The sequence below is a fragment of the Carettochelys insculpta genome, chromosome 5 (assembly GCF_033958435.1).
Source record: "Carettochelys insculpta isolate YL-2023 chromosome 5, ASM3395843v1, whole genome shotgun sequence".
In the NCBI taxonomy this organism is placed as follows: Eukaryota; Metazoa; Chordata; order Testudines; family Carettochelyidae; genus Carettochelys; species Carettochelys insculpta.
Window position 1 is genome coordinate 12081036 of NC_134141.1, and position 26319 is coordinate 12107354.

At 46.8% G+C, this 26319-nt stretch overlaps 1 protein-coding gene across 1 annotated transcript in view; it reads left to right on the forward strand.

Annotated features, from left to right (window-relative positions):
• The first annotated feature begins 905 nt into the window (after window positions 1–905).
• SHOC1 (shortage in chiasmata 1) overlaps window positions 906–26319 on the forward strand; it is a 120308-nt gene continuing 94894 nt past the window's right edge. The window contains exons 1-4 of the mRNA XM_074994034.1: window positions 906–1021; window positions 8580–8709; window positions 9623–9710; window positions 20805–20995. Coding sequence (XP_074850135.1) covers window positions 965–1021; window positions 8580–8709; window positions 9623–9710; window positions 20805–20995 — 466 coding nt within the window. The 5' untranslated portion in view covers window positions 906–964. The remainder of the gene's footprint in view (window positions 1022–8579; window positions 8710–9622; window positions 9711–20804; window positions 20996–26319) is intronic.

The following is a 26319-nucleotide window of genomic DNA, read 5'->3' on the forward strand; positions in this document are numbered from 1 at the left end:
CATGTGAAGTGTTTGCAAAAACTAACTAAAATAATAAAATCACAAAATACAAATAAAAGTAGAATTAGCAAAATGAGTCAAAACAAATGCTTAAACATTTTATTAATCTTTCCCTTTTCTTTATTGTTCTGCATGATACTATACTGTCTGACTGAAAACCTATGGGTATATAGGAGAAACTAATGCTTTCTTTCTGTACATCCGAACTAAGGTCCATGGCTGGTTCCTCAAATATACCTGAGAGTAGGGAGAATTAAACTCCTTTTCCTCTTATTCATGAAATTCAGATTCAGTTCCTGAATTACAAAAAGAAGCTTCAAGAAGCTATCCCAGAACCAATAAATACCTTCCACTTGACATCCAGCTACACATACGCTGTCAATCCAAGCAGAGATTCCAAGTTGCTGTCAAGATTTCATGATTCCTCACATATTCAAGTTCCATTGACAAGAGACCAGAACCATTGTGGCTTCCTCCTGCCATTCTCCTAATAGGCTTGTGTGGACGACTTGTGTGGGGTCATAAGCTCTGTCTGAATGTGGTGGCGTATGGCTGAGGTGATGAGTTCTTGTGCATGTGTGATTTTCTTGTGCATGCCATGAATTTTGTGACGAGTGATTATGAGAGGCACGTGTAGAGATAAGCGGGGCAATTAGGTATGCATACGAGCACATGCTGATGACTTTGCTGTACCTTCAGGAAAACCATGGGATTTGGGGCTGCTAAAGCCCAGTGCTGCAATTTGCTCTTAACGCCCAGCCAACCCCCAGCAGCACAAAACTAGGCACCAGGACGGCTCCCCGTTGTCTGTGTCAATCACTCAGCCACCTCACCACTACTGTGCCATGGTAATTTGCACCAGTCCTGCAAGGACAGCGAGAGGAGCCTCAGCCAAGAGGGGAACGTGGCCATTCAGTGCTGAGGGGGGCACCCTTACTGCCCCCGACCAGCGTGAGACGAGGCAATGGTGGGAGAACGCTCCTCACCGGGCAAGCGGCACCGAAGGGGTCGGGGACAGAAGGTGGGTTTCGTAGCTACAGCGGGATGGGGGCGGAGCGACGCAGACCCTCTTCCCTTCTGCCCGCTCCAGGCCGTTAGGCGAGTCTCGCGCTCACCGCTTCGCCCCGCCCCCACCCCTGCGCGTCGCCTGCCTCCGCGGGATGGCCAGAGCAGACGCCGCGTGACTCTGGACCGCTGGCCGGCGAAGCTCATCGGGGCCAATCAGGGCTCAGCTCGGCTTCCCGCTCTAGCGGAGAGAGTGTGAGAAAAGTGGGGGAATAGGCTGAGGGGGATGGTGAGCGGAGGGGCCCAAAGAGGGGACGGTGAGCGTCACACGGGGCGGGGCGGGGTGGGGCGGGGGCTGAAGTGTCACTAACAAGGGGAAGGGGCACTGCAGTGATACCGACACATAGAAGGTGTCGCGGAATTGCGGTGACACTGACGACGCGGGGGAGGGGGGAAAATGCAGTGTTGCAGAGGGCGGGTTTGGGAGCTGCAGTGTCACTGACACAGGGAGGGGGGAGCTGCAGCAGCAGCACAAATAGGAGGTGGGAATACAGGAGGTGCAGGGCCTCTGCTGCAGTGTGTGCTCCAGCAAGGGGGGAAGATACAGCGTTGGGGAGTTGGCTGGTTGCGTGAAAGCCTACAGTAAAATTAAGACTCTCAGGCTTGGCAGACTTAAGGCAGCATTTTTCTCAGCTGTGCTCAACGTATAATTGTTTACATTTACAATGAGATTTATGTAAGGGTGCAAATCTTTCAAGGTCAGGTTTTGATATACGTATTTCTCTTATTCATCATTCCTGCATTTGTTGTTTGGGGTTGAGAAGGGATGATTTGGAAATTTACACAAATTACTTAACACACACACAGTCTAACTATGTGTGCTTTTTGCATTGTGTAGTAGTATGCAAAATCAGTGGTGGCTCGCCCTAACTTTATATTCCAAAACATACATAAAAGTAGAATTATAGTTGCATAGTCAATTGTATTTAGCTTACATTTTCTTTACACCAATGGAACTTCATTAAGTCAGTCCTGGTTGATTTACACTAATGTAAATAGGATGAGACTTGGGCAACACATTGTTTGCGTGACTGTGTTGCTAATGTGTATTATTAATACTTTATTTATTACTGTATATTAATATTTATTTTCTCATTAATCATATAGTTTTTGTAAAATGTATACCATAACATATGCAGATTACACTGTGGTAACAGTGGCTTTCTCTTAGAGGACTGTGAATAGTGTATTTATTGCAAGCAGTTACCAGTATCCATAAAGCTCTTTTTAATCAAACATATTGATTCCTAAGGTAAAGTACTTCTAGAGAAAACAAAATAAAACCACTCAATGTACTTGAACACACACTGAACATACCCGGGGTAACCCATCAGTTTTATGGGGGCACTGTCAGCCAAAGTTTTTTCAACCCTTCTGCAAAGTTTGGGCCTCATCCATTTTAATTGTTTGGATCAGAAGGAAGGCCCTGAATCAGTTTGTCTGCCCTCTTTGTATCAAAGCTTATTCTTTGTCTCCTGGTCTTGCTAAAACCCAATTGGAACCAGTATATGAAAGTGTCACCAAGGGAAGGTACCTGAATTATTCACCATAAACCCTCAAACTGTTTCTGGTATCTGATAATCAGGCCTGGCCTTAGAGCAAGGCAGTTGCCTTGGGCCGGGGCCCTTCAGGGCCTGATGCTTCAAATGAAAATAGTATCCAATGCCCACTGGTTGGGCCCCGCTGATGGTGTGCTGCCTTCGGTCCTCCCTCCCCCACCAGGTGGGACAGCTCTGGTGGCAGTCCACCCCTACTGAAGATGCATATAATCACTTGCTCAGTGATACATATGTAGATGTTCAAAGTAGCATTGTTAACATAATTAGCATGTTTTGAAGTTAATTAGGCAATTTAAATCTCAGAATTGATATTCAGGCTCTCTATAAAGTCAAGAAGACACTACATTAATTGTATTTGCTTCATGCTTTGAAAGGTAATCCTTGAAGTCATAATAACTAGAGCCTTACCTAAAAACAGCTGAGGCTAGAAAAACTGAACCCCAAGGCTCCGTGGCTGCCCCCTCAGAGAGTTACCCCAAAGCTTGAGAAACACTATTCTAATAAAAACTTTTGCTATAGCATATACATGTGCATGCAGAAGTTAATAGATTAATCTACTTAATTAGGGGTAACCACATTTCCATTTAAAGGTCTTTGTGTGCTGCAAAAGAGTTTTGAATAGATTGTGTTTTACATATCTTTCAGACGTGTGAAGTTTTCAATATATCACCAAACAAGGAAGATGTTTTCAGCCCTTAAATACCATGCAGTAGACTACTTGTATGAGGTACAAGTTCTGTTGTACATACTGTACTTTCCTTGGTATATTGGAAATGTGATGGGAATAATTACACATGGCATTCAGTATACATTTTCAAAATCACATAAGGCAACTAATTAAGTAAGGACTCTGTTTGAATGATCTCTTTTTACTGCACTGTCGATACAAACAAGGCCTTATTTTTCTCTCAGGCATATTAGAGTGAAGTAATTGCTGGTATTGTACTAGAGAGTCCAAGTGTAATCCTGCTAAAACTGAAGAGAATCCTTTTTTTGATGGTCTGTTGCACTTAAGATATTTTGTTAGAGCCAGTTTCCTGTTCATACTTCATTTTGGAGACCATCCTGAATTTTTAAAGCATAAATCTCTTAAATTATTTTTTTCTGAGAAGGAATCCAGTTTTATTTCAACTTTAACGTACAGTATAATATAGAGAGAGAAACTGCACAGAAACTGAGCATTCACAACAGACACGGAAGGATTCGTTTTCCGTGGTTGCTACTCAACTTCCATATGTGCATATATTGGATTGTTCAGAGAATATATGCAAGTGTTGATGTACTTATGGATAATTCCACATGCAAAGCAAGCAGGTATAAGGGCAGTTTTGCATGTAGGTAAGTGTAAATCAAGGGCTAAAAATCTGGCTCAGTAAAATTGAGATTCTTTGTTAGGGCCAGTTTGCTCTGCCATTATTCATAGTGGGTGCGTCTACAATAGTCCCGTGTTTTGAAATCAATTTTGAAAAGGGGCCCAATTTCGAAAGAGGCTGCAGAATGTCCACACACAACGGCCTCTTTCAAAATTGTTGTCAGCGAAAAGGTGTGCATTTCAAAATCACTCTTCCCATCTGATTTCAGGAAGAGCGACCCCTTTCTAAATAAATAGGGCATGTGTGCACGCTCGGGGGCCGCTCTTTTGAAATAGTGGGTCCTCCATGGCGGTGGCCGCAGGGAGCACAGAGATACTCTAGCAAGCCCCAGTGGGTCTCTGTGGTCTCCAGGGCCAGCCTCTTAATGTTGCAAGGCCCCGGAAGCCCTGTGCAGAAAGCTGAGAGCATGCCCAGAGCCTCAGGAGCACAAGCTGTGCCAGGCACATGCTCCAGCAGCCCTGAGCCCACAACCCCATAGCTCACCGGCTGGATGGTGAGGTCCCCACGCTCCAGGGACCCCCAGGAGGCCCCCTCCACCCAGCCTGAGGGGTTGCCAGAGGTGAGCCAGGGCCAGAAGAGGAGGGGGCCCATCCTGGGCAGAGGCCAAGATCAAAGACCTTGGCCTCTGGGCAGATGAAGACTTGCTGTTGCACAGCACCACGCGGCCCTGAAATACTACGACATTCGATCGGCTGTCATTGGGGCTGCAGAAGTGGGGCTATGCCCAGCACACAGCTGATCAAGTGTGATTGAAAGTAAAGGAGCTGAGGCAGGCCTACAGCAGGGCCAGGGATGCCTGCAGGCGATCAGGGATGGGGCCACCCTGAGATGCCCGTGCTATTGTGAGGTGGACCAGCTCCTCGGCCCCAAGGATGCCCCCAAGCCAGTAGCGGTGGTTGATACGGCTGGCCCCCAGACAGACCCCGAGGCAGAGGTGCACAACCAGCCAGGATTGTCAGGCCAGATTGGGGCGATGGAGCCAAGGAGCAGCTCAGAGAATGATGGCCCCCTCATCATCTCCGTCAGCTCTGGCTCCTCCAGCTAGGCCCCCTCAAGGCAGGTGTCCCCGTGTCTGTTCTCCAGAGCCCCAGGTAGGTAACAGATGGATTGGGCAGCTCAGTGCAGGGAGTTGCTCTGTCCTGCATTCCTTGGCCACATCCCAGACCCAGGCGTGGCAGCATCTGGCACCCAAGCATGTGGACAGCACCCTGACCCTCCTGACCAGGAAGGGACGCGGGGGCTGGGCCACAGCCAGTAGGTGCCCCACACATGCGGCCACATGGGACTGCCCGGGGCCCTTGGGTGAATGGATGCGGCATTGGGAGATGGTGGGTGGGATAGTGGGGGGGACCTGGGCAGGGCCCCCGGGGCTGGGCGGAAGAACTGATGGGTGGCCACTGTCCCCGTCATGTCTCTGCAGCATCGTCTTCCAAGGGCCAGGCCAGTCCCATCCTGGGTGCCAGCACTCCAGCCCCACCATCTGACAGGGCTGGGGAACCCCCATCCCTGCCGCCCAGGCTGCTGCCCACCCAGCCATGGAGGGCTTGCCATCATTGCCAGTTTGACCCAGAGGAGACCACAGCAACCCATGATGCTGCCATATGGGAGCAAATGGCCGTCCTCTGGGAGTGACTCCTCATGGAGTGGGAAGACGGAGTCTGGCGGAGGAGGTCTGGAGTGAGGCCCCCCCTGCCACCCCACCCGCTGCCCCCTCTTCCACCTCCATCCCCACCCCTGCTGTTCCCAAACTCACCAGCCACCTACCAGCCACCCTGTCCCTGGTTGCCTGGCTTGCACTGGGCTTCTGGCTCATCACCAGTGCAAGCCAGGGGAGCCTGCACCCTCCCTGTGTATCCCAGCCCCCCAGTTGCCCCTTGCCCCTGCTAGCCCCCCGGACTCCCTACCTGGGCGGTGCCCAGCCCCTGCCTGAGCCTACTTACCCGTCATCCCAGCCCCGACAGGGCCCTCGCACCCAGGGTGGCAGGGACCCCTGCACCTGCCGAGAGTCCTGCCCTGCCACCGCGTGGAAGACTAGTCCCAACTGTGCCCATGGTCCCATCTGCAGGGGCTTGCTCCCCGTCTTGTACACAGTTTTCCCCTGTTTGCCCCCATACCTAGCTCCCAGTTTAGACGATCTCACACCGCCTTTTGTTCAAGTGCACTTTATTTACATATGGTTCGGTGGTTACGTGCTGTAGTAGTAAACTATTGTGTTGTGCACCCCAGTGTCCCCTGTGCGTGTGCCAGCTGTGGTGCAGGGTGGGTGTGCGTGGGGCTGTGACGCTGGGTACATGTGGGCCGGAGGGTGCCAGGGGGTGGGTCAGTGAGGCTCCTGGTCAAAGGCCTCTTGGAGGGCCTCCCAGACCCTAACCCCGTCTCTATGTGTCTGGTGGCACAGAGCCATGGGCAGCTGTTGATACCCAGGGCCGCTGTCTGCAGCCCACCCCTGCACGAAATGCTCAGGCTTGCCCTCCACTGTGTTGTGCAGAGCACAACGGGCCACGACCACCCTGGGGACGTTGGGCAGGCTGATATCCAGCCATGCGTTGAGGCATCAGAAGTGCCCCTTTAGGTGTCCGAAGGCCCGCTCCACAGCATTGCAGGCGTGGTTGAGGCGGCGATTAAAAGCATCCTGGCTGGTGGTGGTGTGCCCTGTGTAGGGGCGCATCAACCATAGCTGAAATGGATATGGCCTGTTGGCCACTATGCATGGCGGCATTGTGGTGGCCCCCATAGGGAGCTCCCGGGCAGGGATGTATGTGCCAAACTCCATGAGATGCCGCAGCCAGGACTTCTGCCATACCAGAATGTCGTGGGCTCGTGCAGACCAGCCCACACAGATATCGCTGAACCGGCCCCTGGTGTCAACAGGGATCTGCAGCACCCTTGCGGTTTATGTGGTGGCCCTCACTGTGATCCGGGGTGCAGATTGCTATGTGGGTGCCACCAAGGGCACTGAAGCAGTAGGGAAACCCTATGGCTGTGAATCCCGCCATGGCGTTGTCCAGGTTCCCAAGGCGGATGGCGGATCACGCGATTGATCACCTGGACCACCTGTTAAAATTGATCACAGGATCACGCGGTTGATCACCTGGACCACCCGTTTGAGGGGGGCATTGACATGTGGGCCTGCAGAGCAGGGAGCCCCATGGACCTCCATGTCCCATCCCCCTTGTGTGACCCCTCTGCCCCGCTTCCCTTCAGGTCCCCCCCACCCAGGGTCCCCTCCTCCCTTCCCAGGGTGGGTGTGGGGCCCTGGCCTGGCTTACATCCAGGAGGACAGCTCCAACAGTGGCCTTGCCCACCCTGAATTGGTGTCCTACTGAACGGTGGTTATCCGTGGTAGCCAGCTTCCACACTGTGATCCCCATGCATTTCTTTACCGGGACTGTGGGCCACATGGGGGTGTCCACGTGCTGCAGGGTGGGTGTGAGCCACTGGCACAGTTCCATGAATGTTTGCCTTACAATTCAGAAGTTCTGGAGCTACCTTTCATTGTCCCACTGGCCCAGTACCAGCCTCTCCCACCAGTCCCCACTGCTGGAGTGGCTCCAGAGGCGCTGTAGGGGAGGTGGAATGGGATGTGGCAGTTGCCCTGTGTCCAGGACCTGCAGGACCCTGTTGCGGGGGTTCATGGGCTGCAGGGCTACCACCGTGTCCAGGATGACTATGGCCATCTGGGCCCGGTGTCAGTGGAGGCATCAGCCTCGGCCAGCTGCTGGTGCTCCATGTGCTGTGAAGTTCTCAGAGCACGGTCTGCTGCTTTATGGTGCTGTGTGTGCGCAGGGTGGTTGTGTTTGGGAGAGGGGCCGCTGGCTGTGAGACCCAGATGGGCTTGTCAGCCATGCGACCCCATGCGTGGTGTTCTCTGGCTTGTTCTTTCGAAAGGGTTCATGTTGCTGTGTAGACACACCCTTTCAAAAGACTGGGGGTCTCTTTCGAAATAGCGTACCGGTATGGCGATCTGTTTTGTGTGTGTGGCCACTCTCGTTTGAAATCCCAGCCGTGTCTACACTAGCCCAAAACTAGTTTAAAACTACACTAGGCCAAAACTAGTGCTGAAATACATATTCAGCACCTTATTAGAATGCTGGCAGCCACGGCATTTCGAAATTGATGCGGCTCGTCCAGACGGGGCTCCTTTTCGAAAGGACCCCTGCAACTTCGAAATCCCCTTATTCTTAACAGCAGATAGAAATAAGGGGATTTCGAAGTTGCCGGGGTCCTTTCGAAAAGGAGCCACATCTGGATGAGCCGTGTCAATTTCGAAGTGCCGCGGCTGCCGGCATTCTAATGAGGCGCTGAATATGTATTTCAGCACTTCATTAGTAAACTTCGAAATGGCCGTTTGCATGGCCATTTCAAAGTTTTGGGCTAGTGTAGACGTAGCCCCCTTGTTTCAATTTAGATTTTTGACATTCCACCTTCCAAGATTTGTGTGTAGTGTGGACACAGCCAGTATGTAGCATCTTAATCCCATTAACATCAATAGGACTGTTTGATGAGAAAAGTACTATTCAGCAGGAGTAAGGATAAATCAATGTAGCTGATGATTATGTGTTACTTTTTTTTTTTCGTGCAGAATGTGGCAAGACAGAAGTTTTGTATTGATCGATTATCATTTCGTTTTCCTCCCTGTTTATATCAAGATGAGAATTATTGTCACACTGGGCTCTTTAATGATAATAAGTATAGAAGGCCATGGACAAGAGGTATTTTATTTATTTTTAATTTTCAAGTGAGATTAATGTTGAACCCTGTGGAAACATTGTGCTCACTCACACCAGTTCTGAAGATAACATGCATACACTGCTGAAGTAAATAGTAGATGGATGTGTATTATTCCGTTTATATGTATAGCATCATAGATGAGGGTGTTTCTTTTACAAACTTACAGAAAGATATGAGGAACTTAAAATGTAATTAGGCAGCTATAGAATAACACATAAGTTTCAGACACAAGTGGGTCACAGACTTTTGGGGAAAACAGAGCTGTGAAAGCAGATGAAAAGTGTGGAGAGATTTGAAGGGTAGTAAAGAGTTTTGGTACACAAAGGCTATGTTTACGCTTGCCCCCTACTTCAAAGGAATGATGGTAATCAGGCTGATCGGAAAATACTAATGAAGTGGTGTGATGAATATGCAGCACTCCGTTAGGCTAATTCTCCCCATGGCAACTTTGAAGTGTCAGACTTTGAAGTGCTGGCATGCTGTGCCCCCGCTACTTCGAAGTGCCTTCTGCGGCTACATGGCATGCCGCACTTCGAAGTTTGACACTTTGAAGTTGCCTCAGGGAGAATTAGCCTAAGGAAGTGCTGCATATTCATCGCAGCACTTCATTAGTACTCTTCCATCAGGCTGATTACCGGGGGCAAGTGTAGGCATAGCCAAAAAGGAGAATATGTCAAGCACAGAGGTAGATCATATGAAAATGTTTATAACGTGATATTTATTTCAAGTTAATTTTCTCTCACAACCCTGAATGGAGCTGGAAAATATTGCTTCTTCATTGCCTATTAGCTACAATGTTTCTGGGTTTTGAAGGGGCTTGGCTTGCTTATATAAATTAAACTAATTTTAACATGACTTTTCTCTGGACTATTTATATTTGTTTCTCTGTTTTAGTTTTATTTGTTTCAACACAAAAAATGATGGATATTTCAGTTCTGGATCAATGGAAGCAAAGTCTATATGTGGAGGATTTTCTGGAGAAGTTTGTACCCTTTATTTACAGTTACAATTAGTTTTCATCTGAATAGTGCCTGAATAATAACTATTGTTGTTGTTATTGTTGTTATTTTAGCAACATAGAAAGGCTTCATATATAGTTGTACAGTATATATGTGGCTTTAATTAACAAACTTCTTGCAGTTTATTTTTATCTACCTGAGAGTTTTGATTAATCAAATAATCATAGAATACTGGAACTGGAAGGGATTTCAAGAGATCATCAGAACCAATTCTCAGCACTAATGACAGGCCCAAATACCATCTATATCATCCCTGACAGATGTTTGTCTATCTTGCCTTTGAATCCTCAATTTTGGAGATTTCACAACCTCCCTAGGGAGGGCCACTTGAGGGGGTGGGGGCAACCCCCGTCCCAGTGCAGTGCAACCCCTCTCCCTCTCCTGCACACTTCAAGCCCTGCCCCTTCCTCTTTCTGCCCTTATTTTTCCCCTTGCCTGAGATTACCTGGGGCAGGATGTGGCAGCAGATTATGGCGGCAGCAACAGAGCATTGCTTTCCATTTCCCCTCCACCTTCCCAACCTAGTGAGCCCCACTTCTGCCTCAGAGAGGAACCCTGACCCTTAGATAATTGGGGCTCAGCAGTCTGGGAGGCTGTGGGAGAGTGTAGCAGGCTGCCACTTGTGCAACAGGGTGAGTGCAGTGGTGTGGGGGAGGGGAGGCAACCCCCTCTTATTGCTGCTGCTTTTCCCCATTGCCTGCATCCTGCCCCTCCCCGCACCAGCCATCCCTAGTAAATGCATGCATTGAAGACTACATTTTGGCTAAATAATTATATACCAGCCCTGAAATCCTCACATAGGAAAACTCCCCATAATTTGATTTAAAGTAAACTCAAGCAGACCTGCCAACAAAGGGTGGAAGTAGAGGGGCTAATTGCTCCTGGACCTGGTAGTTCAAAGGGGCCTGGAACTCCAGCTGCTGCCGCAGCCAAAGCTCTGGGCCTCTTTGATATGCTGTGGAGTACATTTTTGGGGGCCCTGTAGCATAGGATGGCTGCTGCAGCTGCCACAGGGCCCCCAAAAATGTGGGATCTGGTCAGGTGCCCCATCTTGTCCTATGAATGGGATGGCTCTGTGCCTAAGCAGTTTATTCCAGTGCTTAGTCATCCTGACATTTAGGAGCTTTCATAGACTACTAGAACTGGAAGGAATCTAAAGAGGTTATTCAGTCCAGTCTCCTCCATTCATGGGAGGGCCAAGCATCTCCACTCACAGGAGCACCAAGCTCCATCTACCATCGTAACAACATTTTCGTAATGTACAGTCTAAACCTCTCTTACTGCAATTTAAGCTCATCGTTTCTTATCCTATTGTAAGAGGTTAAGGAGAATATTTTACTCCCTCTTTCTTGTAACAAACTTCCAGGTACTTGAAAGCTGTTTTCATGGACCCTCTGTCTTCACTTTTCCATACTAAACTAATCCAGTTCTTTCAATCTGCCCTCATAGATCATGTTTTCTAGACCTTTAATCATTTTTGTTTCTCTTGTCTGGACTTTCTCCAATTTGTCCACCTGGTTCAATGAAATGTGGTGCCCAGAACTGGACACAATACTCCAATTGAGGCCTGATCAGTACAGAGTAGAGCAGAAGAATTACTTCTCATATCTTGCACCACTCCTGTTAATAAATGTTGCACTGCATTTACATTTTCTGCTTCCTATTTAACTAGAAAAAAATACAGAATCTCTTTCTTCCTATTTTCCCTCTGCTCCACACTCCCCAGTAACGAAATAATGAGCTATAAAGTCTAGCTTCTGCCATTCAGCTCAATGCTTGAAATCTGTTCTTGACCTTAAAAGGAAAGAGTCGGGTTTGATGTTTTTTAAAGGCAGTTACTGCTTAGAAAACCAGAATGAACATATATAGAAAAAGGCTTTTTGTGATCTTTAAAAATATGTTGGGGGAGGAAGGTGGAGCTCAGCTTGCATTTTAGAGATATGTTCCCAAAATATTATACTAGTCAAGAAATAGCAACAAAAATGTCTGGCACAGCAATTAATTTATTAAAAACATTTCTTTAAAAAAAAGGGAGTTCCTTTTTTTGTTCTGTTAAATAGCCTCTGTTGTTTCCATCGGATTTGAAAGGGAAAGTGTATTTTGCACTAAAGAGAGAAATGCTGTTTGCTTCTACTCTCACAGCACTGTAAATCTGAAATAACTCCATGGAAGCCATTTGAATTACACTGATGTAAAATGGTTTAACTAAGAGTAGAATCAATTTGAACAGTTAGGCTACATCTACCCTAGCCCAAAACTTAGAAATGGCCATGCAAATGGCCATTTTGAAGTTTACTAATGAAGCGCTGAAATACATATTCAGCGCTTCATTAGAATGCCGGCAGCCGCAGCACTTTGAAATTGACGCAGCTCATCCAGATGGGGCTCCTTTTCGAAGGGACCCCAGCAACTTCGAAATCCCCTTATTCCTAACAGCAGATAGGAGTAAGGGGATTTCGAAGTTGCTGGGATCCTTTCAAAAAGGAGCCCTGTCTGGACGAGCCGCGTGGCGGCAAGCCGCGTCAATTTCGAAGTGCCGCGGCTTCTGGCATTCTAATGAGGTGCTGAATATGTATTTCAGCGCTTCATTAGTAAACTTCGAAATGGCCATTTGGATGGCCATTTTGAAGTTTTGGGCTAGTGTAGACATGGTCTTAAAATTTGGCAAAGTTATAAGCAACTGAAAATAGGGGGTCATATAATGGGAACTATCAAGCAACCTTAACTCTAGTTGTCACTGCTTGTACCACCTATATAATAAAGGGCCCTGGTAAACTTAATTACAGTTCTGCCTAACTATGACCTACTATTATTATGAGTACAGGCTACATCTGCACTACAGCAGGGATTGATGCTTTGACACCAATCCACCAATGGTCGATTTAGAGGGTATAGTGAAGACCCAACTAATTGACGAATGATCACTCTGTAGTTGACCCCTGTATTGTAGCCTTGCTGAGCAGAGTAAGGTAAGTCAGTGGAAGAGTTTCTCCTGTCAGTGCACTGTGGTGTAATCCCTGTGATAACTTGATATAACGTACTGGAGTTGCATACCTAAAGTTGCATACCTAAAGCTGGAGTTGCATACCTAAAGTTGACTTTTTGCAATAATGTGGAGATATGCTGAGTCAATAGAGGAAAAGTATTTCTCAGTTTTTCAGTTCATTTTGGGTACTTAAGAAAATTTTTCTTATGTACAGTTTGTTAATCAGTTTACTTTGTTCATTATGTGGAGTCTTTTGCACAGTAACAGGAGAGAGAAAAACAGTTAAACATAGAAAATGTACTTGTGAAGCCACAAAAATTGGTGGGGGAACATAGGACCTGAACATGTAATACCTGATTCAGCGACACTGGGGCGGGGGCAATGGGGGAGGGTGGCTGGCTCTCTGCCCCTGGAAGGGGTGGGGCCGAGGGTGGACCCTGAGCCAGTCACTCTAGGGTCCCCAGCCCACATTCCCAGTGAGCTGCTCTCAGAGCGGTGTTCCACGGCATTCTAAAGGGGCCCAGAGCTTTGGCTGCAGTAGCAGCCAGAGCTCCAGGCCCTTTTGAACTGCTGGGGCCCCTTTACCCCCACCCCTCTCATTGGCAGATCTGCTTGAATTTACTTTAAATCACTGGGAGTTTTCCTTTGTGAGGATTTTAGGGCTGGTGTATAATAATTTATCCAAAATGTAGTCTTCGATGTGTGTGCGCTCTCTCTCTCTCCCTCCATCCCTCCCCCCCCATTTCCATCTCCATATATATAAAATGGACGTTTATTTATATTATTTAATAAGGACCTGGTACTGCTTTTTTGTAACATTTAATTATTATCTATAGTTCCCATTTTGTGAATTTGTAACAATGTCTGGCAGTACTTTAAAAAGACTTATTGGATCACCTATGCGGTCATGCTGCTCTGTAGAGTACATTTAACTAAAATGCCTTGGGGAAAACAGGCATGTTTTGAAGTTCTGGTGGTGTATGTTAATTTGGTTTCCAAATCATAATACGGTTACTTTGGACAACTGTAGGTAACTGTATTATGACAAACTGGAGAAATGGTCTGGAAAAATTGGATAAAATTCAATAAGGACAAATGCAAAGTACTCCTTTTAGGAATGAACTGTCAGTTGCACACATTCAAAATAGGAAATGACTGCATAGTACTGCCTAAAGGGATCTGGATCTCATACTGGTTCACAAGCTAAATATGAGTCGACAATGTAACACTTTTGCAAAAAATGAAAACATCTTTCTGGGATGTATAAGTAAAAGTGTTGTAAATAAGACATGAGAAGTAATTCCACTCTACTTTACACTGATTAGGCCTCAACTGAAGTATTGTGTCCAGTTCTGAGCACATTTAAAGAAAGATGTGGACAATCTGGATAGTGTCCCAATAAGAGCAACAAAAATGATTAAAGGTTAACATGACATATAAGGGAAGATTGAAATAACTGGGTTTCTTTAGTCTGGACAAGAAAAGATTGAGGGTGGGTGTATGTGTTTACATGTTCAAGTACATAAAAGATTATTACAAGGAGGAGGGAGAAAAATTGTTCTTGGAAGATAGGGGAAAGAAGCAATGAGCTTAAATTGTAGCCAGAGTGGTTTAGGTTGGACATTAGGAAACATCCGTAACTATCAGGATAATTAAACAGGGACTAAATTGCCTGGGGAGGTTGTGAAGTATCTGCCTGGGATATAATTTATATCAGGTTAGATAACATTTGTCAGATAACAATCATTCCATGGCCATGTCTACACATGCTTCTTCCGGAAGTGGCATAGTAATATGAGCAGTCCGGAAGAGGCCAGTGACAGATGGATGCAAATTTCCTGCTCCTCATTAGTATATGGCCACGTGGTTTGGAGTCCAGAAGAAGCTCTTTCAGACTCAAAAATAGACGTGTCGATGTGTGGCCTGTGGGGATCTCCTGGAAGGAAACAATTTGATAGGTGGTTCATGTCTGCTCAAAGGTGAGCTAAGTGGAAACGTAAATTAGGAAATTTAATTTATTTATTGATATCCCATTTACAATTAAGAAAATATGCCTAATCACTATTAAGATGATCTATTGTTACCTGGTTAAGGATTTTTATATAACTTTAATATCTCCATGAAACAATGAGAGACACTTTTCTGTTTTATACTCTATCTTTTGACAGATACATATCATGTTGGGACGGAAGATATATACGATTTCAGTACTTTGTAGAGGTTAACCTCGTTTCCTTTGCTTCCTATTTAATTTGAGAGTGGGTGCTGCCTTTCTGCTTACCTCACTGCTGATAGGCCAACAATTTACTTAGAGAAGCAAGTACATTTAAGTTGAGATATACAATATCAGAAATGGGAAAGGGCCAGCTGAGGGCAACAAAAATAAGGGGCCTGGTGTGCGAGGGAGCTTCCTTTTGAGGGGATACTAAAAAGACTCAGATCCAGATTTTTAAAGATGTTTGGACATTGCTTTAATCAGCATTAAAATGCCTAACTGATTTAAGAGCCTATCTAATTTCCAAAAGATATTTAGTCACTTTGGAGTCTAAATACTCATGGGATTTTCAGTTCTACGTGCTTAGATCCCTTTTCCAACTGAATTTTAGGCTCCTAAATCATTAGACATTGTAATGCTGAGCTCAACAATGCCCAAATGTCTTTAAAAATCTGGGTCTAGATGACTAAGTGCCTAAATCATCTTTGAAAATGGGATTTAGCAATCTAAGTCACTTAGGCTTTGCAATGCTCAGCAGAGCTACACCTAAGTAACTTTAAAAATCCAGATTTTAAGGCCTGGATCTCTCCTGACGCTAGGGCAAATCAGCTGCAACTAGCATGAAGTCAATGGAGTTAAACAGATATATAAAAGGTATGGATGGCATGACAATCAGGGCCTAGAACTGTTTCATTTGGGGGAAGAATAAAGCAAAGCAATAGGAGAGATGAAAAATATAAGTGCTATTGAGATGGCCAGCTGTGCAGTCCAATTTACCTTTTACAGTAGTCCCTCTGGTAAGTTGGGGGTGCTTGGGCAGTGGGTTGGGGCTGAGGGGTTAAGCTTGGGGTGGGTTAGGGCTGTAGGGGGGGTGGGAGGGTGGAGTTGAGCTGGGGTGCACAGCAGTTGGAGCAGGGTCTGCGGGGGCAGTGGGCAGGGGGCTGGAGCCCGAGCCCCATGCAGGGTTGTAGAGCACTGGGGGCTGGATCCCCATGCGTGGGTTGGGACTAAGCTGGGGCAGCAGCAGGGGCAGCTAATACCCTTCTCCCTACCTTCCCAGAGCGGGGCCTTTGTCAGCTTGACAGCAGCACAGCTCTGGGAAGCGGGTTTTAGCCTGCCTAGCTGCTCACTGCTTCAGGAAGCTAGGCAGACTGTAAATGGGTTCAGGGGTCCCCGAGAACTGGACGCCAACTGCAGCCAGAAGTGACTCTCACACAGCAGGTAGAACAACAAGTTTATTAGTCAACAGAGGCACATCTTAGTACAGAGGTGTCAGTACAGCAGGCAGAGCCAGTCTTGCCAATCCATCGTGCGGGGGAGCCCAAGGGGTGCCCCTTCTGGGGGTTAGCCTCCCCTCGGCACAGGCTCCCTCCCTTCCAACTCTCCCCCAGCTTCCAACTACTGCCTCTGATTCAAACCCAGCTCGGGTCCTCACCATTCTTTGTTCAGGGACAGAGGTGTTACTTGCCAACTTAGGTTACAGACAGCAGGGGGTCATTCTGTTAGCTGGCTGGTTTGTCTCACACACATCCACCCCCACTACATCACACAGGCTGACACACACACATCTTCAAATTGTGTGAAACTCACATTAAAGCGAGTTTTGTGCAACCTGAAGAATTGGTATTATTTAGTATGTTTACTAATGATGTGGAGACATAAATAAATAGGTGAGTAAACAGGCAGTATTATTTCAAATGGTCAAAATTAAAGAATGCTTTGAGAAGATTTCGGGGACCTCAGGAAAGCTAGATGAATAGAAATGGAATTGAATGCAATGAATGGAATGCAAAGTAATGCATATTATAAGAAATGATTGAAATTACCCTGTAGTGGGGCAACTACCCCACTCTGGCCAGAAGGGATTAAAGCAGGCTTAAAGCAGGGAGTGTGTGTAGAGCTCTGGCCAGTCAAAGGGAGGTTTGTAGGGAGCCAGTGAGAGAATGGCTTGCTGGAACACCCCTGTAATAAGGAGCTGCTCAGCAGAGAAGAGGACAGTTAGGCCTTGACCAGAGAAGGTGCAGGAATGGTTCTCAAGAGGAAGCACCTTGGATTGAGCACTGCTGGGCAGGCTTATAGGAGCAGAGAGAGAGAGGTTCCAGCCTGATATCTGCCAGACCGCAGGCCTTGATACAAAGGCCAGGAGGGTGCAAAGGTCATAGAGGAAGTGACCCATGGAACAGGAGGCAGTTAAGGAAGAATGAAGAAGGGCAGGACAAGGCTGCTACCAGAGGGTCCCTGGGCTGGGTCTCCCACTTCTCCTTTGCACCACACCTTGCCACTATGGACAGTGGCTGATACAGACTGCATCTTGCCCCAGGGTTGAGGTGCTAGACCAGTGGTTCCCAACGTTTTCAGTAACATGGCACACTTCAATTAGACAAACAATTCCACCGCACATCCACTTTTTTCAGCTGAATTGATTGCTCATAAAGGCAGAGCCATGGCAGGGGTGAGGGAATTGATGACCCAGCACCAGCTGGGGGTTCAAGCAGCAAGGCTGCCTGATTCCCAGCTGGCGTGGGATTGGCGTTGGGTTGATACTTACCTGTAGCGAGCCGCTGTGGCCTTCCCCAGACTCAGAGGTGGAGGAGGCTGCTCAGAGGCCCTGGTGGGTGGGCACTGAGCTGGAAAACCGGTGCCCCGCCCCTCAGAGGGCGGGGACTAAAGCCAGAAGGGCCGGAGCGGGGCTCAGGGCCCATTAATTACTGGGCCGCCGTGCTGGAAGGAGGCTCCTGCTCGGGCTCCTGGGCACTAGGGGTAGGGAGTCCGCCGCCGCCCAGCCTGTTGGTGAGAGCTACCCCCAGCTGCCCAGACCAGCCTGGGCAGCTACAAATACGGATGCCCTAGGGGACCTACCCAGACTTCCTGGATCTACCAGGGCCCTCACACTGGTGGAGGGCCCCCTCCCCGGTGGGCCTGCCAGTCCCAGACAGACGGCCTGGGGCTAGCCACCCAGAAGCCCCGGAAGTGGCCAACTCCAGAGTTCGGCCAGACCCCTGCAGTTCAGAAGCCCCCAATTGCTTTGGACCCACCGTGCTGCCGCCGCCAAACTACCCCAACAACGTGGAGATGTCGGACTGGCCAGAGCCCCTGAAGGCAGACGACATGGAGGGGGCCTACCCGCTGGGATCTGCTGACCAGGCTGACTGGGATCCTGCCCAGATGGAGGTGGAGGTAGGAAGTGGCCCGGGGAACGCTTCACCGGAACCCATGGTGGTGTGTTGCAGCCTGGATCCCCACTGCCACTGTCAGGTGTAAGCGATCCACAGGGCCCCGGGCCGGGTCGCAGTGGAGTGGGAGGGCCTGCGACCCCCTACCCCTTCCCTGGCAGGGTAAACCCTTGCCGTGCTAAAGCCAGCCCCGCCCAGGGGAGAGCCGACTCTGTGTAACTGCTCCCGCGCCCTGAACAGAGGGCTGGGCTTTTCCCCAAGCTCTGTCTAACTGCTGCCCCGCCCTGAACGGAGGGCTGGGCTTTTCCCCAAGCTCTGTCTAACTGCTGCCCTGCCCTGAACGGAGGGCTGGGCTTTTCCCCAAGCTCTGTCTAACTGCTGCCCTGCCCTGAACGGAGGGCCGGGCTTTTCCCCAAGCTCTGTCTAACTGCTGCCCTGCCCTGAACGGAGGGCCGGGCTTTTCCCCAAGCTCTGTCTAACTGCTGCCCTGCCCTGAACAGAGGGCTGGGCTTTTCCCCAAGCTCTGTCTAACTGCTGCCCCGCCCTGAACGGAGGGCTGGGCTTTTCCCCAAGCTCTGTCTAACTGCTGCCCTGCCCTGAACGGAGGGCCGGGCTTTTCCCCAAGCTCTGTCTAACTGCTGCCCTGCCCTGAACGGAGGGCCGGGCTTTTCCCCAAGCTCTGTCTAACTGCTGCCCTGCCCTGAACTAAGGGCGGGGCTTCCCCAACTGCAGACTTACCTGTCGCCCCGCCCTGCTGCAAGGGCTGGGGCCATCCAAACTACTTGCGGGCTGCCTTGCCCTGAGGGAAGGGCGAGCCTCCAGTGCTGCCCCACCTGGGGCCGACCGCCAGCCGGCTCCTTACAGGAGACTGAGCCTGGGTTCTGCTAGGACTGTGGGCAAGCTGTGGTAGCCCATGCCGCCCAGCAAGGGGCGCTGTCATAGCACGGGCCTCTACACTACTCAGGAAAGAGACTTGGGCATGAGTATAAACAGCTCCGTGAAAATTTCTGTTCATTGTGCTGCATAGAACAAACAAAAATTAGGATTAGTAAGTGATGGGATGTAAGTTAGTACTCAGAATGATGTGGTGCCTTTATGTAAAATACGTGGTAGACCTGCTTTGGGAATACCATGTTTGGTTCTGAGCTAAGTTAGCATCACTGTAGTGTACCCATGGGATTTAAGCTACAGTCTTCCCCCGCCTTACGAGGGTAATTCGTTCCTGAAAAATCCCTCTTAGGGCAAATTCTCATACGTCAAAAATGTAATTACCATTAATTTCAATGGGAAAAAAATTTGTGCGTTCCTGAGCCCCAAAATGTGCTCCCATTTATGCTAAAACAACACCACATCCCATTAAATCTGGTGCAAGGGGGCAGGCAGGGCGGAGCAGGGCATGGGGAGGCAGCTTGGCCTGAGTGCAGCTTAGGTTAAGTGGGGAGGGGGCGCTGCCAGGGGCTGGCCGCATGGGGAGCTAGGCAGGCACAGGAGGCCCCCAGCTGGTGAGGAGTGATGCCTCTCTTGTGTGGGGCTGCGCAGTGGAGAGGCCCCGGAAGCGGCAGGCAAGCCAGGTGCTAAATGGGAGGAAGTGCCACAGACGGCGAGCGGCACCCGAGGCACGGCTGTGCAGGGTAGGTGGCGGCAGCCCCCAGCCACCCGCAGGGTGAGTGGCAGCAGCGGGCTGGGATGTGCTGCGTGCCCAGCATCCACGTCTCACAGAGTGGCGTGATCTGCTGCTGGGACTTGGACGAGTCTACCTCCCCGCACCAGGGTGCCGTTGCCACCTTGCACAGCCTTTTCGTCAAGACCAAAGCAGCCCACTCCATCCCCTCGGTGCTTGCCTACCAGAACCACCAGCCGCCAAACTGGTCCTCATAAATGCGAAGAAATGCCTCGTAAGCTGAAGTAGGGGTATTAAATGAAACTCCTTGTAAAGTCGAATTCTCATAACTTGAATGGGCATATCTCGGGGTATGACTGTATAATATCTTGTTGTAGTGTACTGTTGTGCTTGGTTTTAATCATAGCTTAGAACAGTAAATTGTCAAAGTGTACCACAGTATATTGATGTGTTTCCACACAGTCCAATCTAGAGAGCGGTGACTGGCCACTAGAGTTGAAATTTTCCTTTCTGGATATCTGCCTCCATAATGGAAGGCTGTTCATAGAATATTAGAACTGGAAGGGACTTCAAGAGGTCATCAAGTCCAATCCCCTGCCCTCATGGCAGGACTTGTTATCTTGTTCCCTCTCGGTCTTTTGTTCCGCCAAGACTACCTGTGCCTCATACTTTTAATTTCACAGATCGGGTTTTCTAATCTTACAATTTTTGTTGTTCCTTTCTGGAATCTCTCCAGTTTGTCCACATCCTTCTTAACATATTGCACTCATAAGTGGACCGTCTCCAAGTCTGAATTTATTTTTTCCATTTATTTTTGGTCACAGACCAGGCATCATTAGATTGTGTCTAATCATAATATAAGTACATTGTATCATTGCCAATCATTGTCAATCATCTTCAGTGTTTAAAAAAGACATTTTTATAAAATAAGTTATTGTGTAATTGGGTTTAATAGATTAAGAAATAAAGACTGCATATTGTAATTTTATATTACATAGAATGTTCTTGCAGAGAGATGGATAACCATCAGAATGCATTCAAAAATCACTTTCTGGATTTTAGGAAGCCAGTCTCATGCACGGAATTCTATATTAATAATGAACTAATAGAAGTTGTTCCAAGTTCAAACCCCTGCTCACAGGCTGACACAGAAGAAGCCTATTTACTTATGAAGAATGACTACAAAGAAGAATTCACCCAAGTCAGCTGTGTTAAGCTTGATTATGTCCCAGCACTTAAAGTACAAGATCAAGGTAACTAGTCAGTTTCCCTTATTTATAGTCATTCATTCATTCATCTTTAGGTCACTGATTTGAAAACAGATCCTGCAAACACAAGTATTTGCTTAACCTTTCACGAGTAATCCCATTTACTTAAATTTGACTCAAGTATGCTTGATTAGACCCATTATCTGCCATAACTGAAAGATAATCCCACTGTTTGTTGACCTGTTTGAAAGGAGATGCTAGTCACATATTCAGTTCAGTTCTTAATGAAGTAGTATCTGCTTAAGAGAAACCACTATAAAGTTCACATTAATTGGCAGTCTCAGCAATCCAAGAGTGGAATGGCCAATGGAGGCCAAACTACCCTACAGTCTTAAGTGATGATCCCAAACCAGGTAGACACTTGTGTTAGTATCAGGAAGCATGTGCTGTCATTGTCTATGTTGTACTTGCTTGTTGGAGGGTTGGCAGTATGTTCTGGAATGTCAGTATTCCAGTGTGTGATGCCTCATGGCAAGTTTCCAAGAAGTGATTTTCCTAGTAGTTACAGCTCAGAGCCATTTTTGTACATTGAAATGTTGCCTTGCCTAGTGGCTATAGTTCAGGGTAGTGTCACTCTGTGGTGGGAGTGATGGGGAAGTAGGAAATCTAGGCCAGCTCTACTCCATCGTCTTCTGATCCAGGGGCCCCACTCTAGGCTCATCTAGGGCTTGGCTATGGCTGCTGCACCTGATTGCCCTCTTCCACTGTCAGTGCAGATTAAATGGCACTACTCTCTTGAATGCTTCAGCCACTGGGAACATGCCAAGCAAAGTCAGGGACATATGGCTTCCTGTGTCCAGATAAGTGCCTTAATGCTGACCTGTTTGTAGTTCCTAGCCCTCCAAGATTCTCCTGGAACTGATTATATCGTGATGAAACCTCCAGAAGAACATTAAAACACAATTGGTAACCCTAAGTTGAGATACCCTGTTGCACTGCTGTTTGGTTAAACAAAAGATTGTTGTTATATCCCCAATCCAGTAAAGCATTTAAACACAAGTATCTCGTGAGTTCAGTGGGACTACTGATGTCGTTGAAATTGCAATATAATTCAGTGCTTTGCTAATTTGGGGTTAGTGTCCTTATTATAAGCGTTAAAGTGACTTTTTAGAAAATAAATAATTCAGGCCAACCAGTCATTTAAAATGTATCTTTAGAGCACTCATAGGCAGTATGAAAATATTTAAATCCATACACATATAATACTGTGTATGCACAACTCAAACTAAGGTGCGTGATGTGTTTTGAAAATATCACTCCATTAATACAGGAACCTATTGTGTTAGGCACTTTACAGCTAAAGAGTTAATTTTAGATTACGAGAACCTTCTCTCACAAATGTGACACTTTCCAATCTCCTAAGGGGACCTAAGGGATTGTCATCAGCTTTCATTTGCAAACTGTTCCACAAGTAGGTAAAACAAGTAGAAATTTCTCATAAATATCTCGTGTCTATTTTCCTTCTCAGTGATTTTCCCTTCCTAGCTTGGGCCACCATTAGCCCCAAATTATCTTAATGAGTGAAGCAGGACTTCCCAATTTCTTTGGGAAGATATTAACATATATTTAAATACAACTGCATTCCTTTAACAAAAACAAAAGAAAAAAAATCTTGATTCCGTGACCAAACTGGACTCAGAGTAGCTTTGACTGATGCCATACAGGCTGTTATTTGAGGTCATTACATATAGCCAAAGAGACCAACAACAAAAATCTGAAATATAAGATCCTTATCTGTCACAAGATTTTGTGAATGGTAGTATCTTTCCTTTTTCAGTGGGACTAAGTTATTTGGACAATCCCTCAGATAAAGCTCTTACGGGTAAATTCAAATGGAACAGCCTGTCTCTCAGTCCAGCTCTTTCATCATGAATGAAAAAGCTCTTATACCAAAGGTATAGATGGATTCTCAGTCCAGCAGTCCAGTTCTTCAGGGATTGATGTCCTTGAATCAGTTTGTGTTTTTCTAACATTGCAGAACAGAGGACAATATATTTCCTTCTTCAATAACAGATAAAATAAAATATGCCATTAAACATTTTCTGTTCTCATGCTGGATCAGACTGAAGTATTCCAAATATTATAAAAAAAAAAAAGGGTATCTGACACAATAATCAAATAATTTCCCTCTTTTCCCCTATGTTCCATGCAAGTAAATGTATATTAAAAATAAAGAAATAAATATATTCAGACACAGGAGTCACAATCCCAGTATGATACACAAACCATCGTACAGATAAGGGTTGAACCTCTCTCGTCCAGCACCCTCGGCATCTGACCACTGCCAAACAAGAGAATTTGCTGAACGATGGGAGGTCAATATTATCTAGCAGCACTACCAGTACTTTCACTGCTTAGTGGGCTCTTAGAAGACATTTAGGGATAAATTACAGCTAAATGCCAGCACAGAACATTGAGAGCCAGGACTGGTAGATGTAAATGAACTTTATGGTACCACGGGAAGCTTGGCTGCACCAATGACAAGTGGTTGTTCAGCCAACTAAAATCATGCCAGATTGTGGATGTTGCCAGATAAGAGTGCTGAACTAGGGGGGTTCAACCTGTATTTTATTCACGTAGTGCCTGCAGTATGGATGATTTCAGTATATATTCCTTGACTTATTCAAGAAATGCTTCCACAGATTAAGTGTAATATATTTCCTTTCCCAGCTGTGTCAAATTGTTCCCACAGCTTGCAGCTAAAGGGAAAACTGTATATATTCATGTATGTGTCATTTGGTATATTTTACTGCAGTGTTGTCCAAATTGATGAAGTCTTATTAGCTCAAATGAAGAAAGAAAGCATTTGAACCTCCATTATTTGGATGACCTACTTTGAAGATTTACTTAAAGGAACTTTCTCTCTATCGTAGTCCAACAGATGTGCTAATGGGAATTCATAAGCAGAAAAATCTCCTTAGTATCATTTCCAGGTCTTGTCTATCAGGGAGGTTATCATTAAAGACCTATCAACTGGTAATTCCGGAAGTATTTTAATTTCTAAAAATCCAGGGCCCGATTTTCCATTCTATTTACCCAGTTCACAAGTATGTCTTCACCAAGACCAATAGTGTTTCACAGTGCTTTTTTAAAAAGAAAAAAAAAAAAGAGAGAAAAAGAACTGGTACTCCTCTCCTCCCACAGGGCAATCCCGCAACTGGGTTTGTTGAAGTGCTGGCACTTAGTAATGGCACAAAAAAAGCACTGGTGTTTCAGCAATGAGACACTGGTCAAGTTGAATGGAGAATGAGGCCCTCGGTTTTTAATCTCTCTAATATTCTGTTCAGGCAGCTGCATCGCAGGGTCTGCAGTTCAATTCTTGTTGGTATTGCGCATATAGATACTTGGCCAGAAATGTAACATCCCTAAAAGCTTCAATTTTCTTCCTGAAATAATGCTAACTAACTTATTTAATTCTCTCATGTTGCCTGCTCCATAGGAGTCTGCAGTGCCACTGTAGCCCTGACTCACAATATGCCCAGGTACATCTCTGCATTTCATAATGTGAGTAACACCTGGGAAATGGTGGCAGATATACAACTGCCAAAGAGGAAAAAAGAGCACAAATATGATCAATAAAACCTCAAGAATCCCTCATTTCTGAAGAAGCAGAGCCTGTTTGCCAGATAAAGGTCAAGTTAAACCTGAGGACTGTCTGGGCCAGTTGCACAGTGTGGACAAAGGAATGGCAATAAATAGGTCTTGTTAGGATCTCTTCAAAGTTCTGAGGTTCTTTTGGAGTGCAAGATGAAGAGGATCCTGACAATATAGTCTTCCTCTATCTCCCACTCCCACACATACTTTCTCACTAAAGGAAGAGAAGAAGAAGAAGGTAGGGGTTTTTTTCTGCTTTCCTCCTGAGGGAGAAAGATGGCTTACACAGTGCAACTCCTCTCCTTCTCATAACCTTTCTAATTAGAGAGATGTCAATATGTACAGTACAATGTGCCTAGAACATAGGTTCCCAAACTTTTTGGCATCATGCTCCCCTTTTGATTTTTGAGAAACCCTAACGCCTCCCCACCTCTTCTTTACCATCATCTAACCCCCTTTTAACAAAAAATTCATAGTCTAAAATAAACACAAACTTGATATAAAAATGTTGTTTGAAATTAAAAATAAGTACACATATTTTTCCTTGGACCCTTGCGGGTGCGTGGTGCAGCCCCAGCTGGCCAGCTGCCTGAGCCCCATGCCAGCCACCAGAGCTGCCAGTGCCAGCTGCCCACCTGCCTGGGCCCTATGCTGCCAGAGCTGGCCATCCAAGCCGCCTAAGCCCTGCAATGCTGGGGCCAGTCTCTCAAACCCCACAAGCCCTGAAAGCTGGCTGCCTGAGCCCTGCAAGCCCCCCTGCCCAAGCCCATCCACTTCCCCAAAGCCAGGCACCCATAGTCCCCCATTAACTCCATTCCCCTCAAGCAAACCCGGCATCCCCAGCCCGCACCTAACCGCATCCTTCTACTCCCCTCCCCAACCCAAGGCACACTCACTCCCCTTTGCAAGCACTCACTCACTCCTGCTTTTTGTAGGAGCTGAGCAGGGTTGCCCACGTAAAATGGCAGGGCTAAGAGCTGGAAGCAGAGGCCAGCTTTTTCTTTGGGTGAGGGGAATGATGGGAGGGGGGCTGTGTTGCCTCGTGCCCCCCCCCCCGGAATTTCTTCATGCCCCCCCCAGTGGGGTATGCCCCCCAGTTTGGGAAACCATGACCTAGAATACCCCAAATATCATGTGTAGGAACTTCTTTAATTAAGACTTAATTACAATTTACGTTACACTTCTTGCTCCAGATTGCATCACAATTTTTTGCATATAAACACCATCCAGAGCAGTTGTTGGAAGTTTACCAAACTGGGAAGGTGAAACAATTCAGTCATTTAAAAGGAGTTATGTCCCAGAGCCATGTATAGGACCCAAGAGGCTCTTTGTATAGTCATGTACAAGATATCCAGATAATGCTTACCGGTAAAGATACCATTCTTATCAATAATGCAGGCATATTTTGGTTAATAATTGAAAGTATACTAATCTTAATTCACCTGATAACATTAAAACACTTCTTAAAAGATGCACATTAAAAATAATCATATGGCTACCTGTCTAATATTAGGCATGTTAGTCTGTATCTGTGAAAACAGTGAGAAGTCCTGTGGCACCTTATAGACTAATAGATTTTTTGTAGCATAAGCTTTCATAGGCAAGGACCCACTTAATCAGATGCAGGTAGTAGAGACCTGTCTGCCTCTGGAGTCTACACTACATGCGTCTTGTTGTTTTTGCAGATGCCTAATGTTATATTACATACATCAGAA